Raw genomic sequence first — 16423 nt, forward strand, 5'->3', positions numbered from 1 at the left:
TTTTTGTGCACCGAGCCTCTAGTTGAAACAATAAAACTAGACTGTTCTATACAGAGTTTGCTAGTAGCCATTACAAATGTAGTATTTATGTTATGTCATGATTTGATTGTTTAGTTCTGTAAAATTTTGCAATTTTATGAAAAAAAATTAATTCCTTCTCAAGGCCTTTATTTAATAGATGAAACAACATTTTGAACAATATTGTTTTCCACTCTTGATGGTATATTTTTGCCAAATTTTATCTAGTTTATCTCTTAGTTTGTCTAGATAAATATATTTGTAGAAGTTAGATTGTTTGGATACTTGTTCACATTTATTAGCCCCTTCCCCAACTACCCAAACTTTAAATATTTTAATACATGGTTTAAGAATAGCCTCTAATTTAACTTTTTAAATAAACCAAATCATCCAATTTCTTTTTTTTTTTTTTTTTTTCCCAGGCTGCCAAGTAGTCCTGGAGAAAGACATAAAGTAGGATACTTTTCTTCCATTACAAACTGACCCAGGCCCTCACTTCTAACCTCTAGTTAAAATCCTATTAGTTTTCCCAATGCTATTATTCCAAATATTTTACCTTACTTTTTTCCAAATATAAAGCTGGACTTTCTCTACTCCCTTAATTCTCTGGAGATATTCCCAGGCTGCCAAGTAGTCCTGGAGAAAGACATAAAGTAGGATACTTTTCTTCCATTACAAACTGACCCAGGCCCTCACTTCTAACCTCTAGTTAAAATCCTATTAGTTTTCCCAATGCTATTATTCCAAATATTTTACCTTACTTTTTTCCAAATATAAAGCTGGACTTTCTCTACTCCCTTAATTCTCTGGAGATAGGGGTACTTTTACTGAGACTGTTTAACATGAACTCCCTCGATTTTTATCAAAATCAAAGTGCTCTGAATACTCATCCATTTCCTCCTGTGTGCTTTCTGCTTCAGGAAATAGTCATTGCGTTCAATCAGGGCTAACCCTCTAAATGAGCCCATGTTTTCTTTTATGCTCAAAGATCTTTCTCTTCAAATATCTGCACTTCCTCTTCGACCTTCAGTTTCTCCCCCTCTTTCTATACACAGGACTGAAAATTTCCCAAACTATGAGCAAACAGTGAAACACCCTTTATAATCTGAATTCCCCTGAGCCATTATGCTGTCTCTCATCAGCACATCGTCATTGAAACATAGTCTACAAAGCTCTGCCTATATCTTTACTCCTTCATCCTCAGTACTTTTGGTTCTATCTACCCACTCTCTACAGAATTTAACCTCTTCAAAAATTAGCCTTTGGCTCTCCAAATCCAAAGATGTTCTTGATATTTCACACTCGTATTCTTTATCCTTTTAAATCCCTCTGTGGTTTCTGAAACTATTTTGTGTTCCTTTTTGAAACACTGTGCTTCCATGATCATCAATGCTTCATGATCTTTGCCTTATAGACTTGCTCCTAAATATAGTATTCTCTCTACTCAACTCTGCTCTCTCAACCTTCTTTCGGGAGCCAATGCTATTTTTGCCATTGTTCTAACTACAATTTTGAACAGAATGAATCAGAAATCCCTATCTCTACATGAGCTCATGCTAAAGCTTCAGTCACTTTTTTTCAACAAGTTCCTCTAAGCAGGTATAATTAACATTTTTAAATAAACCAACTTGTATATGTTTTTTGGTAATTCTTGGGAAATAGGCAATAAAATAATTAGGAGTAAAGGGTTATTATTTATGCATTGTGCTTCAGAAAAAAAGTCTGTCTTGTCTGTGGTATATATACAATATGTAGTTTAGATGATGCTAGAGATAGATAGATAGATAGATAGATAGATAGATAGATAGATAGATGATAGATTTATGTAATTGTGTATTTGTATGTGTAAAATGTTAACATTATACTAATTTGTATAAAGGGTATATGGCTCTTTCTTGTATTATTTTTATTCTCAAACATTTTTAGAAGTTAAAATTATTTCAAAATAAAAATTATAAAAATATGTGGAATGTAACTAAAGTTGGGTTGAAAGGAAATTTCATAGCTTTGAAGACATTTATCATAAAACAAAGAAACTGAATACAAAAAGCTGGGCTTTCAACTCAATAAGCTTGAAAAAAAACAGACAAATATCGTAGTCAAACATGCAGAAAAAATAATGGAGAAAAGGGCAGAAATTAATTTACATGATTAATAATAAAACTGCAGGGAATTTTCACCTACCTATTCATTGCTAAAAAGATGCCATTCTCTCCTTCATTTCTCTCTACTATTTGTTTCTCTCATCCTTTTTTTTTTTTTTTAGAATAATTGACTATGCTTTAAATGTGCTTTTCTCTGTGTTTGCTATTGAAATTGCACCATCTTTAAAGTACAGGCATTAGTGGGAAGATATGCCCTAGTTTTGAAGGTAAAGATAGTCTTTTCTGAGGTAGTGATGTGAGTACCATGATTTAAGTGATGAGTACAATGCCCAAGGAAAAAGTGGGAGGAAAGTGGAAAAGAAACACGTGTAAAGTTTTGAAATAAAGAAAAATGGGCATTCTCAAGAAAGTAGAGCAAAGTGAGAAAGAAGAGATAAGTCTAAAAGAAAAATAGCAATAGTAAAAAAAAAAAAAAGGTTTGGCAACTATTTAGGAAACCAAATAAAATGAAATACTATACATATCAAATTAGATAAGCTCTTTTCTAATAATGATACCTACAATGAACAGGAAATAAGCCTTCTTAACCATTTTTCATGATAATATTAATTTGCACAAGTTCTACTGTACAAAACTACTTTAGAAATTTTGGTAATAAAGATCAAAGCCTACACTGAGAACTTCCACTTGTTGAAATTTCCTAAATTTCAGAATAATCTAAAATTTGCATGAAGGCTAATATAAAAATGTGATATAAATAAGACGTTTATAATTATTTGATAAGAAAAATGGGAATTATTTTTTGAATCAGCACAGGTCAAGTTAGCATCTTATGAATAGTATCTAACAATTCTATCATAAAATTATTTTTCCTCATTTTAAAAATTAAGAAACAGTTTCATAGAAGCTAAGAAAGTTGCCCCAACTCATATGACTAATGAAGAGTGAATCAGGGATCCAAGACTTATATAGTCTGACAATAAAATCTTCTCATTAAATCACAACAGTGTGGTAATTGTAGGGTTGGACAGAGGTGGGAGAAGGATAGGGGGGTTAAATGGTGATGGAAAATAAATAAAATAAAATAAAATAAAATAAAGAGGAAAAAATATTCATCATTATAACAGCTAAAAAAACACATATCCCTTAGATATGCAACACCAGCATTTAAAAAATCATATTGTATTCACATATTTGCGATGTAGAAATTTCTCATATATTAAGACTATCAATATATATAAAAGGCTAATATGCAAAGTGTCCCCTCAACCATTCGACTGGGATATCGGGATGTTCAATTGCTCGCTATGATGTGCGCTGACCACCAGAGGATGTCATGTAAAGGAGGAAGGCCCCAGCTGGCAGCCAGCAGCTGGGGAAGAAAGGCCCCAGCTGGAAGTCCCTGATCGGCCCCCATCACCGGCCAGGCCTAGGGACCCTATCTGTGCATGAATTTCGTGCACCAAGCCTCTAGTTACCAGAAATAAACACTGATACTATACACCTCTCACAACCAAATCAAAATTACAACTAAAATAAATACAGAAAAACTATCATAAAGAACCACCCAAAATCTGGCTCAATGGAAGTCCTATAACTAGAAAAGTGAAGAAGAAAGTACATCAAGGCTGGTAGGACGGGTGGAGGTATGGAACAGACTGGTCCAACACCCATGTGTGGCATCTTTTTTAATCTGGAGGGATATCTCCACTGCAGAGACCTCCCCTGAGAAGCAAGGAGTCCCAGCCCCACATCAGACTCCTAGCCCAGGGTTCCAGAGCTGGGAAGAGAAGTCCCCATAACTCAGGGCTGTAAAAACCAGTGGAGATTGTGGTTGAGTGACATAGGGGCTGCTGGAGTCCCAGACAGTTCCCCTTAAAGGGCTGGTGCAGGAATTTATATGGTCCCACTTCCTCTGAGATCTAGCACCGGGTGGTGGCTTTGGGATATCCAGGGACATATGGGAGGAACTGGATTGTCTTGCATCAGGGCAGGAACCTTGGGGGTGGCTTTCTCCCAGACGGGGATGCTCACATGGATCATTGTTCCTGTGCTGGGACCTCCCCCATCACAGAGCTGACTGGCAGCCATAACTGAGTTTCCATCAGACTGGCCCACATTGCTTGCTCTATCCTGGTGATTCCCTGAGACTCTGCCCCATCCTATTTACAGCCCTGACCAAGCTGTTTGCAGTGTTTTTTCCATATCAATGGCCTGCCCTGGTTCAGGCTTCAGACTTTCCTAAAGTCTCTCAAACAAGTAAAACTGGCTTCAGCATACCCCAAACCTATCAATAAGAAGCCCAAGACTCAGCACCAGCACCAGCCTGCCTTGCCTCACAGCTGGCCCTTGCCTTAGCAGTTCCAGGGCCAATATAAATAGCAGTCATCTTCAGATATCTCTCTGTAGCTCCTGCCAGGCAGCCCCAGGCAGTAACTGACTTTGTACCTTCCAAAAGGCCCAAGAGCCAGAGCACCGGGTTGACAACTTCAAACCATAATAGATTACAACTCTACACATCCATAAGTGAAACACTCAAAGGGCAGATTCAGTGAGCACCAAAGCCCCACTGAAGCAAGTTCTGCTCCATAGGGGTATCTACTGCACAGCAGCTCTTTCACTGTAGTCACAGCTGGTTCTTACAGCCATTTGGCCTGGAGGTGACACCAAAAGCAATCAAGGCTCAACTACAAGACTGTGCACATAACTCAGTCAGGAGTATGCATAGAGTGCCCAGCTCAGGTGACTGGGGAGGCTGTGCCACTGGGCCCTACAGGACATCTACTACACAAGGACCCTCTACCAATTCAAGGAAACATAGCAGTTCTACCTAATACATAGAAACAAACACAGGGATGCAGCCAAAATGCAGAGACAAAGAAAAATGTCAGAAATGAATGAAATGGAATCAAGAAAACTCCTGGATATTAAAACAATGATTATAATGTTGCTCAAGGATCTTAATGAGAGTTTCAGGGGACTTAGTGAAACTTTCAAAGATCTTAGTGAGAATTTCAAAGACATGAAAAAGGACCAGTCAGAAATTCAGTATACACTAACTGAAATAAGGAATAATTTACAGGAATTCAACAGTAGAGTAGAGCATCCCAAAAATCAAATCAATGATTTGGAATATGAGGAAGCAAAAAACACCTAATCAGAAGAGCAAAAAGAAAAAAGAATCCAAAAATATGAGGTTCTGTAAAGAGCCTCTGGGACAACTTCAAGCATACCAACATTCACATTATGTGAGTCCCAGAAGGTGAAGAGAGAGAGCAAGATATTGAAAACCTATTTAAAGAAATAATGTCAGAAAATTACTCCTACCTGGTGAAATAAATAGACTTAAAAATCCAGGAAGTGCAGAGAGTCCTAAATAAGAGGAACCTACAGAGGTCCACACCAAGACACATCAAATTAAAGAGCTAAATGTTAAAGACAAAGAGAGAATCTTAAAAGCAGTAAGAGAAAAGCAGTTATCTACAAGGGAATGCCCATACAACTGTCAGCTGATTTATCAGCAGAAACTATGCAGGCCAGAAGAGAGTGGCAAGAAATATTCAAAGTGATGAATAGGAAGGACCTACAAACAAGATTACTCCAACCAGCAAAGGTATCATTTAGAATTGAAGGTCAGATAAACAGCTTCACAAACAAAAAAAAAGCTAAAGGAGATCATCACCACCAAACTGGTATTACATTAAATGTTGAAAGGTATTCTTTAAGAAGAGGAAGAAGAAGAAGAAAGAAGACAGGAGAGAGAAGAAAGGAGAAGAATAAGAAGAAGAAGAAGAAGAAGAAGAGCAAAAATACAAACAATAAAATGGCAATATATATATATATATATCAACAATTGAATCTAAAAATCAAAGTAAATGATGCCGAAACCGGTTTGGCTCAGTGGATAGAGCGTCAGCCTGCGGACTGAAAGGTCCCGGGTTCGATTCCGGTCAAGGGCATGTACCTGGGTTGCGGGCACATCCCCAGTAAAAATCATCGATGTTTCTAGCTCTCTATCTCTCTCCCTTCCTCTCTGTAAAAAATCAATAAAATATATTTAAAAAAAAAATAAAAAATAAAAATCAAAGTAAATGAACAAGAAATCTAATGAACAAAATGAACTGATGAATAATATAGAATCAGAGGCATGGAAACATGGAACATACTGATGAATCTTGGAAGGAAGAAGGGTTGTGGGGTATAGGAATAGATTAAGCAAAGATCTTATATGCAAAAATGCAATACCTATGGACACAAACAATAGAGGGTGAAGGCCTGGGGCAGGGCAGGAACTGGGTAGAGGGGGGGAAAGGAGGACATCAGCAATATTCTCAACAATAAAGCTTTATTTTAAAATAAAAAAAAAATTAAAAAGCTCTGTCCTAGCCCGTTTGGTTCAGTGGATAGGGGGTCGGCCTGCAGAATAAAGGGTCCCAAGTTCAATTCTGGTCAAGGGCACATGCCTGGTTTGTGGGCTCAATCCCTAGTAGGGGGCATGCAGGAGGAAGGCAATCAATGATTCTCCCTCACATTGATATTTCCTTCTCTCCCTCTCCCTTCCTCTCTGAAATCAATTCTTAAAAAAAGAAAAGAAAAAGCTCCAACAAGTTTTGTTTAATGGGATTTGTTTTCAATGCCATTCCTGGCACCTTGAGCAGTGCCTAATGCAAAGTGGGGGCTGAGTTATACTTGATGAATGAATGAAAGCATTTGTCACACACTGAGCAGGATCCTTTGAAGTCCTTGGCCACACCTCACTTCCCAACAGAGCCTCCTATCCCTGGGTCCTGCTGCATCTGGACAATTAAAGATGTTTGTCAAGTTGCCCTCCTCCCCTTCTTTTTCTCTCAGTGCTGAGTGGGGAAATTGAGGGAGGACCTGGTCTCCTCTTAATTCCAGGCTGCTTTGCCTTTCTGACTCTCCCATGCCCCAGCAGCCTTCTCCCTTCCTCTTCTCCCCTCCCCTGACAGCCTCCCTCTTGGAAGTTCCAGGTTCTTTGTGGCAACACCCCTAGAGGTGCCTTTCTCCTCCTCTCCCTGCTCTGGGGTATCTGCAGGAAGGCAAGTCTCTATGTCCCCTACCCAGCAGGACACTGTGACCCCTCTTTGTGGGGCTGAGGCAGCCCTTATCCTGAGATTCCTCTTATGACCTCACCTTCTGTAAGTGAATCAGAGTCTGTATCACTTTCCCTTTCACTTCAGCTGCTCAACTGGTTCAAGGTCCAGCCCTGCATGGGCTGGGCTTCCCCAGCCTGGGGCTCCCCTAGTGGCAGGTGTGTTTTCACTTTTCCTACATCAGCTGGGATTGCCCCTCTGTCCAGGCTAAAAGCTGCACCATGGAGCTCTGCAGAATTACATCTCAGCAGAGCTGCAAGTTCAGAGATACAGACAGAGCAGCAGGCTGAGACCCAGAAGAGGAGACTGAGACCAGAGACACCAAACAAGGCTGTGTGAGACCCAGGTGACAGCCTCTGAGTGGACACTTGGATCCCCATCTGCTGACAGAGACCAGAGACCAGAGGCCAGGATGAAGCCGGACTTGGCTGTGGGTTGCACGCTGGTGCTGGTGCTGATGATGATGGCCTCGGTGCTGACCAGGACAGGAGCAGCTCCTGCCCCTACGCCCCCCAGGACCCACCTGGGTGCAAGGGGCTGCCACATGGGCCAGTTCAAGTCTCTGTCGCCACAAGAGATGAAGGCCTTCAAGAGGGTCAAGGACGCCCTGGAAGAGTCGCTCCTGCTTAAGAACTGGAGCTGCAGCTCCCGCCCACTCCCCAGGACCCCGGACCTGAGGCAGCTGCAGGTGTGGGAGCGCCCTGTGGCCTTGGAGGCTGAGCTGGCCCTGACACTGAAGGTCCTGGGGACCTTGAAGAACTCGACCCTGGGTGACATCCTGGACCAGCCCCTTCACACGCTGCACCACATCCACTCCAAGCTTCAGGCCTGTGTCCCAGCTCAGGCCCCAGCAGGCCCCAGGCCCCGGGGCCCCCTCCGCCAATGGCTGCATCGCCTCCGGGAGGCCGGGAAGAAGGAATCCCAGGGCTGCCTTGAAGCCTTTGTCACATTGAACCTCTTCCGCCTCCTCACCCGTGACCTGAGATGTGTGGCTGCTGGAGACCTGTGTGCCTGACCCTGAGACCCACCGGCAACCTGTCCCAGCATCTTGGATTTTATTTATGCATGTCCCCCCTTTTTTAAATTATTGACACCCAACCACTATTTATATATTTATGTGTGTGAATTGTCAAACTCAGACCCGACAAAATATTTATTTTTCTACTTTTTGTAAAAATTTTGCAAATAAAAAATGAGTACAAGAAAAAATAGAATTTATTAAACTTGTCAGAACATTAATAAAGAAAAATAAATTGGAAATCCAGTATATTCTTGTGATATATTTATAAGTATATATGTATACTAGAATCCTAGTGCACAAATTTGTGCATGGGTGGGGGCCCTCGGGGTTGCCTGCTGGGTCCCGTCCCCAGTCCCCCACCCCCCATCCTCACAGCCCCACAGCCCCACAGCCCCAGCTGGTAGCCTGCCATGGGCTGGTGCCGCCTCCTCACCTGCTCCACCATCCCGCCTGTGGGTGATCAGTTGGGGCCAGGTCCCCCACCAAGCTCCCTCAGTGCCTGGGAGCCGGGCAGAAGCCCCGACCCACTGCCACTGTTCGCAGTCTGTGGGGCGATAGGCAGGGTAATCAGGCCCCCCTCCGCTCACCAACTTGGCCTGGCGGAGCCCACTCACCTGTTCCACCATCGCGCTGCGGTCCCCATCGGGGCCGGCAGTGCCTCTGCTGCTGCCTGCTGCCAGCACACTTTTGACGATGCCAGCCATGTTCCACGCTTCCTCCCTGGCGGTCGGTGCAGGTCATAGCAAGTAGTCAAACTCCAGGTCGCATGACCACCCAAGGGGACAATTTGCATATTAGGCTTTTATTATATAGGACATGTATATTTGTATATATGTATATGTGTATATACATGTATATGAGTAGATAACTGATAGATGGTAAAAAGAGAGATTATTAAACCTGATAGCATGTATCTGAATTTGAGGTCTACCACTAACCTCAGAAGGTTTTTATGGTAATTCAGTGAGATAATTCATGTAAACTGTTTAGCAGAATGCCAGGCATATAGTGATGCTCACCAACATATACACCTCAGATGTAAATAAGACTCTCTCTGGTACCAGACAGCTACATAAAATGTCCTTGGTTTGGAAAGTCTAAATAACATTTTAAGAAACCTAGAAACTTGTCCTAGGTGGTTTGGCTCAGTGGATAGAGCATCAGCCTGCAGAATGAAGGGCCCTGGGTTCGATTCTGGTCAAAGGGCACATGCCCGGGTTGCGAGCTCAATCCCCAGTAGGGGTAGTGTAGGAGGCAGCCAATCAATGATTATCTCTCATCTTTGGTGTTTTGTCTCTCTTCCTCTCCTTTCCTCTCTGAAATCAATAAAAATATATTATTAAAAAAAAATCCAGAACCTTGAGAATTTCCTAGCTCCTGCATTCCATATGCCATCCTTTCCCCACCACGGTAGACAGCCAGATGTGAAACTCCATTCTAATGAAATACTTGTGAATAGACATCCCTTAAATGCTTGGGGTCGTGCAGAGTGGTAATACGGAGCACCACTGGTTTAAAACAATAATTATTGCCCCTTCTCCTACAAAGTGTCTCTAATCTCAAATCTTATTTTGGACATATCTATACCAACATTTTAGCAAGGGGTTCTCTTGGCCCTGCTCCCCATGGTACCCTGTCTCATCCAGGCAGAACAGTTGGAGGCCTTAGTGCCAGCCAACACTGAGCATGTAAACACACACAGACACACACACACACACACACACACACACACACACATAAGCACACCACACACCATCTATACTAATAAAAGGGTAATATGCTAATTAGATCAGACATCTTCTGGACGTCCTTCCAGACAAAGCCACAGTGGCAGGGGCCAAGGCAAAGGCGGTTAGGAGCGATCAATCCAGCAGGGGAAAGCAGCAGAGGGTGATCAGGCCAGCAGGGGAGGGCAGTTAGGGGACAATCAGGCAGGGAGGGGAGCCTAGTTAGGGGCATCAGGCTTGCAGGCAGAGTGGTTAGGGGCAATCAGGCAGGCAAGCAGGCAAGTGGTTAGAAGCCAGCAGTTCCAGATTTTGAGAGACATGTTCAACTGCTGGTTTAGGCCCAATCCCAGGCCTAAACCACCAGTCAGACATCCCCTGAGGGGTCCTGGACTGGAGAGGGTGCAGGCCGGGTTGAGGGACCCCCCCCCCAGCCCCCCGTGCACGAATTTCGTGCACCAGGCCTCTAGTGTTATACATAAAAACCATGTTCTTAACATCATTAAAGATGTTTGTTTATGGAATTAAAATGATAGGTGATTTTAATTTTTTTCTTTATATTTATCTTTTTTTACAATTGTTCTTTAGTTGTAAATATATATTGTTCTTCAATAAGTATATATATTGCCTTTATTAAGAGAAAAAATAATTTTTAAAAGAAAGAGAAGTGGTACATATAAATTTAACACAATATTCTTTCAAAGTACAAGCTTTTTTAAATGGCCATTTATTCATATGCTTCAATTAGTTGGAAGTTTTTACTTACATGGAATAATTTATGAAATAACCCAATAATTGCAAGCAAATGACAGAACTAGAGTGTTTCTCTTCCCATGAAGGTGAAACATTTTATTTAATATGTGTATATCTTACCTTATTATCTCATATTTTATATAAGTAAAAGCTATATTTATGTGTTATAAACTTTAATCAGTGACTATTCAAAAAAATCTTCAAAGTTGTTTTAATGGAGCCCCAAATAACACATTATTCAAAGAATAATTTTTTAAAATAAAATTATAATTTAAATACCATTGGGATGAAGCCTAAGTTTGTGGAGACATGAGAGAGGGAATGGCCTAGAAAATTTAAGGCTTGAGAGCCCATTCTATATATTAAAGTGGCAGCAATTCATTTCAATCATTTTAATCAAAGGGAAAATGGATGTACATGATTCCAAAAGTCTTTGTTTCTCTAACTCTTCACCAGAAAGTAACAGAAACCTACTGCAGTTAGCATAAAAGGGTGTTTATAGGTCCCAAGGAGCAGAATACAGAGAGGATTTAGGAAGGGAAAGGGAACAGGAACTGAAATCCGCCAGGCGGGTTGGATGATCATCTGCTTCATTCATGTTTTTAAACATATTTTCTCCCATTTCAAAGGGAAGTGAAAGATAGTTGCTCCACAGACTAAGCCAGAGTGAAATAAGTTTGGTCCTCTTAGTTTTCATTTAAAATGTCTAGAAAATAGAATTCAACTGGCGCCCAGATTTGGTAAGGAATTCCCCTTGTCCTAACAGCTAGAAGCAGCGATCTCCTTGTGTATTTGTCACTCATGGCTTTAAAAGTCTTCTGTTTTTTGTAACATGATTTCAACATAAATTCCTGGGAAAGAAAATCACTGTGTGCTCTGCCAAAATTCTTAAAGAAAAAGGTATGCAAATGTTTGACAAATGACTTTACAGTTTTATTAAGTGAATATCAGTAAAACCTTTAAAACACTAAGAAAAAAGGAAGATATGTAAGAATATCAATCAAACATAAAAATCCCATCAATGTTGCAGTGTATATAGATTACAGCTCATACTGCATTTACCAGGTGTACCGGTTAGTAAAGCAGATTTTTTTTCAATAGATGGAGATACACATACGTTGATATATATGCGATTTGATATGTATGCTATTTTGTTGTATTGACAGAAAGCTTCAGAACTTCATATGTCAAATTTTCTGAAGGTGTTAACATCATAGATATTATTACACTTAAAAATGTCAAATTTCGTGCCAAAAAAAGAACATTTGCAGGAAGTTTTAATTCATTACTTAAAAAGTGCTGCTGAGAGTTATCGTACACTCCGGAATCTTAGGGTGAACATGCTCCATCTCAAGATACTTGTAAACGCTGGTTTAAATGCTTTAAAAATGATGATTTCAATGTGAAAGACAAAGAACGTCCAGGTCAATGGAACATCCAAATGTTCTTTGGAAAGTGGATTTATTTTGAGAATCCCAAACTTGCAAAATCATGGGTTGATCCAGGTCAACCATCAACATCAACTGCAAGGCCAAATGGCTTTGGAAAGAAGACAATGCTCTGCGTATGGTGGGATCAGGAAGGTGTGGTGTATTATGAGCTTCCAAAACCAGGTAAAAACGTTAATACTGATCGCTGCCAACAACAAATAATCAATTTGAACCATACTTTGATTGTGAAACAACCATAATGTGACGGAAGATGGGGCAAAGTAATTTTGCTTCATGATGATGCACCATCACACATTTCAAAACCAGTCAAAGACATGTTAAAAGATCTTGCCTAGGAAGTATTAACCCACCCACCATATTCACCAGACCTTGCTCCTTCAGATTACCACTTGCTCTGATTGATGGCACACGGGCTTTCTGCACAGCACTTCAAAACATACGAAGAAGTGGAAAATTGGGTCTCTGAATGGTTTGCCTCAAAACAAGCAAAGTTCTATTGGGACAATATCCACAAACTACCTGAAAGATGGGGGCAATGTGTAGCTAGCAATGGACATTACTTTGAATAAAGCATTTTTGATGTCTCCCTTGAAATTATCGTGTTTTCTTTGATTACAAAATCCACATTATTAACCAGCATATGATCATAGTAAACTTTATATAGAAGAATAATATTTACATTTATATAGAACTAGAGGCCCGTTGCACGAAGAGTTTCGTGCAATAGGCCTTCCTTCCCCTGGCTGCCGGCACCAGTTTTCCTCCGGCACCTGGGACCCAGGCCTTCGCTCCGGCCGCAGCAGAGAAGTGAAGCCTCTTCAGCCTTCAGTCTTTGCTGCTCCAGCCGGAGCCTTCAGTCTTTGCTCCACGCCTGCGTATGCAAATTAACCGCCATCTTTGTTGGGTTAATTTGCATACTCATCTGATTGGCTGGTGGGCGTAGCAGAGAGACATTTGTATGTTTCCCTTTTATTAGTGTAGATAGCTCCCATTTATGGATTATGCCTTTCAATTCAACAGCACATTTTTGAAAGCTATAGAATGTCTGCTTTCAATGGGTCATCAACTGACTCAAGGAATTGCTTAGAAGAGTAAAAGTCTTCCAATAATGGCATTCGAGAGCACTGGCTAGTCCTCAAAGAGATGAGTGCCTCTCATCTGCCCTCTTACAGGGTCTCCTCGTGTGTAGTTGTCCCCTTTGCTTTAAAAGCCTTTTAGCTTTTATTATCCACAATTTTATTATTGGGAATATGCACTTTACTACCCGCAAGGAACAGGGGAAAAAATCCCAAACTTATAGAATCTATACTAATAATAGGGGAATATGCAAATTCTCTGGAACACCGTCACAGTAACAGTAACAACCAAACAGCAGGATGCGTGGGGCGAAAAGGCCAGCAGGGAGTGAGCCAGTTGGGAGCAACCAGGCTGGGGGGGGGGGGGGGGTTGTAGGTTAGCAAGCGGGGCAGTTAGTGGTGAGCAGGTTGACAGGGTGTGCAGTTGGGGGCGAACAGGCAGGCAGGCAGGTGAGCAGTTAAGAGCCAGCAGTCCCGGTTTGTGAGAGGGACATCCCCCGGGGGTCCCAGATTGTAGAGGGTGCAGGCTGGGCTGAGGGGACTCGCTTCACCCCCCATGCATGAATTTCATGCACCAGGCCTCTAGTGTCTTTATAATTGATGTATGACAGAGGCTCTGTTGTTTGAAGAGCAATAGATTTGAATACTAAAAACATGAAATATTACAGAAACCTAGCTTATCTGATAATCTAATAAATAGGTTATTTATAACTTCTATTTTGTAGGGTAGGGATATTATTCACATCACAAACTCTATAGTATCAATTTCTGTCAATAAGATCTACAGTCATGAAGACAAATTCATGGGTTCTCCACTCTACTATATAATAAGTTTAGCTCACAATGTGTCACACACAGATATTTGAATCTTATTTAATTTTTAAGCATTGTATACAAAACAGGACAAAACTATAAATATTTCAAGATTAATGTAGATATAAACTGAAGGCAAAATTGTTATTGATGAAAGTTGAAAGCCTCACTACGAGTAATGTCTTTTTTGTTATTATTTCCAAATAAATGTGTTAATTTCTACTAAAGTTTTATACGATGAAATAAAGAGAAAAATAAGTATAATCATATTTAATAATGGAAAAGTATACACTTTAGTCTGCAGGAACTTAGTATAATCAAAACACTAGCTTTTTTTTGCATGCCTTCCAAAAACTTAAGCATCATGTTCCAATAGATTTAACAGTGTAAAATGACAAAAGAAAAACAGGATACTTCTTTGTCACACCTTTATTTTTCACAACCACATATAGCAACTGAAAGTTTAACCTCTATTTCATGTCAACATTATCTAATTCATGGCATCTGTAGCCATTCAGTTTGACTCAAGATAAAACAATAAAGGACAAGAAAATTATTTTTTATTTTTTCAATCAGTTTCAATATTCAATGAATATTCAAATTGCTAACAACTGCTGATTTTTGTATGGATTTCATTTTTGGAATTTTTTAATTGGCATTTATCTTTTCTAAATTTAACACCTGCCACAAACCGTTTGGAAAGTTAACATTAGTCAGAGATGGTATCTGTTCCCCCCATGGCCCCTTTCATCATTATGTTGTTACCCTGGAGCTTCTACGGGACTGTATTACAACCTGCAGAGCCATCACACAATGCTCCCCTTACTGTAAAGGACATCTTAGCTGCCGGTGTCCTGGTTCTGCTACAGCCTTTATTCATGCAAACCTACTACAGTTTCTTTCATTTCCAGTAGTTAGAGTCTACATTTTGTTTTTATCAGAAATGAACTTTCTAGAAAAGCAAATTGCATACCTCTTTTTCCCCAGATTTCAGGGTTAATTTTATTTTATATTGGTGATTATTTAGTTGTTCATGAAAAGTAAAAGTTAATGCCTCTGTGTAGAATTAGTTTTAGTCCCTAGCCTTGGCCAGTGTAACTCAATGGTCAGTGGTTAGAGTGTGGCTCCACACACCAAAGGGTCACAAATTTGATTCTTTGTCAAAGGCACATACCTGGGTTGCAGGTTCAATCCATGGCCCTAGTTGGGGCACGTGCAGGAGGAAACCAATTGATGTATGTCTTTCACATTGATGTCTCTCTCTCTCTCTCTTCTCTCTCTCTCTCTCTCTCCCTCTCTCTCTCTCTCTCTCCACCTCCCTTCCCTCTCTTCCACTTTCTCTAAACATCAGTGGGGAAAATGTCTTCCCATGAGGATTACCAAAAAAACACAATAAAAGGAATTTATTTTAGTCCCCAGAGACAAAAACAAATATTTTTATTGATATTATTTTCCTTTATAGCTAGGTTTAATTCAACTCACATTTCTTTTATTTATCTTTTTGTCTGTATATGAGATTGTCTTTTCTTTTTTTTTTTTTTGCTTAATCCCTTCACCTTTACTCGATGTTCTTTTAAAAATCATTTATAATCCCCAAAAGAATCAGATGAGCAATAATACACAGTGTAACTTCTGCTTACTTTAAAGCTCTAGTGAACTCAAAAGTAAAGCATATGCAGGTAACCTAGAAGGAATTGTGATAGAAAGAATTTCCCCCTACCCTACAAAAAGGGAGGCATTCATTTCTTCCCTGCAGATTTGTTTATTCTATTCTTAACACTAGGATAGTAGGCTTTTAAAGGAATTTTGCTTAAAGAGGAGACAGTACACTCTTGTTAATCTATATATATAAAAGCTTAATATGCAAAGTGTCCCCTCGGGAGTTCCACCGATCAGAAGTTCGATTGCTCTCTATGAATTGTGCTGACCACCAGGGGGCAGCACGGAAGGAAGGAAGGCCTTAGCCAGCAGCCAGCAGCCAAGGAAGGGAGGCCCCAGATGGCAGCTGACAGCTGCTAGGGACCCTATCCGTGCATGAATTTCATACACTGGGCCTCTAGTTGTAAAATAAACAAATATGAAGCAGAAGATACGTAGGAAATTCATTGTGTTTTTCAAATGATAGGTGAAAGCTTGCAAACTGTCCACATTGGTGAACTGAAGACCTGTTATAATCAAGTAACAAGAAGTGTATCTGGGTCTGAGTTTTTTTATCAGTTCCTGAATCCATAACCCTTGACCTACATAATCTAGACTTGTGCTCCACAGGGAAATTCATTTGGCCTATGCTTCATTACATCAACTGCACTCTAGATATTTAGTAATTAATCTCACAAATTCATCAGCAA

The 16423-nt window shown here is 40.3% G+C and overlaps 2 protein-coding genes across 8 annotated transcripts in view; both read left to right on the forward strand.

The window, feature by feature from the left end:
- The window catches only part of GRIA4 (glutamate receptor, ionotropic, AMPA 4), a 415907-nt gene that overhangs the window by 160486 nt on the left and 238998 nt on the right, over positions 1-16423 (forward strand). The window lies entirely within an intron of this gene.
- Positions 6692-8421, forward strand: LOC102254487 (interferon lambda-3). The gene has a single exon (XM_005886334.2). The coding sequence runs from the start codon at positions 7650-7652 to the stop codon at positions 8250-8252; it is 603 nt and encodes a 200-aa protein (XP_005886396.1). The 5' UTR covers positions 6692-7649; the 3' UTR covers positions 8253-8421.

Source organism: Myotis brandtii, unplaced genomic scaffold (genome assembly GCF_000412655.1).
Source record: "Myotis brandtii unplaced genomic scaffold, ASM41265v1 scaffold971, whole genome shotgun sequence".
Classification (NCBI taxonomy): domain Eukaryota; kingdom Metazoa; phylum Chordata; class Mammalia; order Chiroptera; family Vespertilionidae; genus Myotis; species Myotis brandtii.

What these genes read in the sequence shown, in the direction of transcription:
- LOC102254487 (XM_005886334.2), top strand. Translation starts at nt 7,650, where the DNA reads ATGAAGCCGGACTTGGCTGTGGGTTGCACGCTGGTGCTGGTGCTGATG.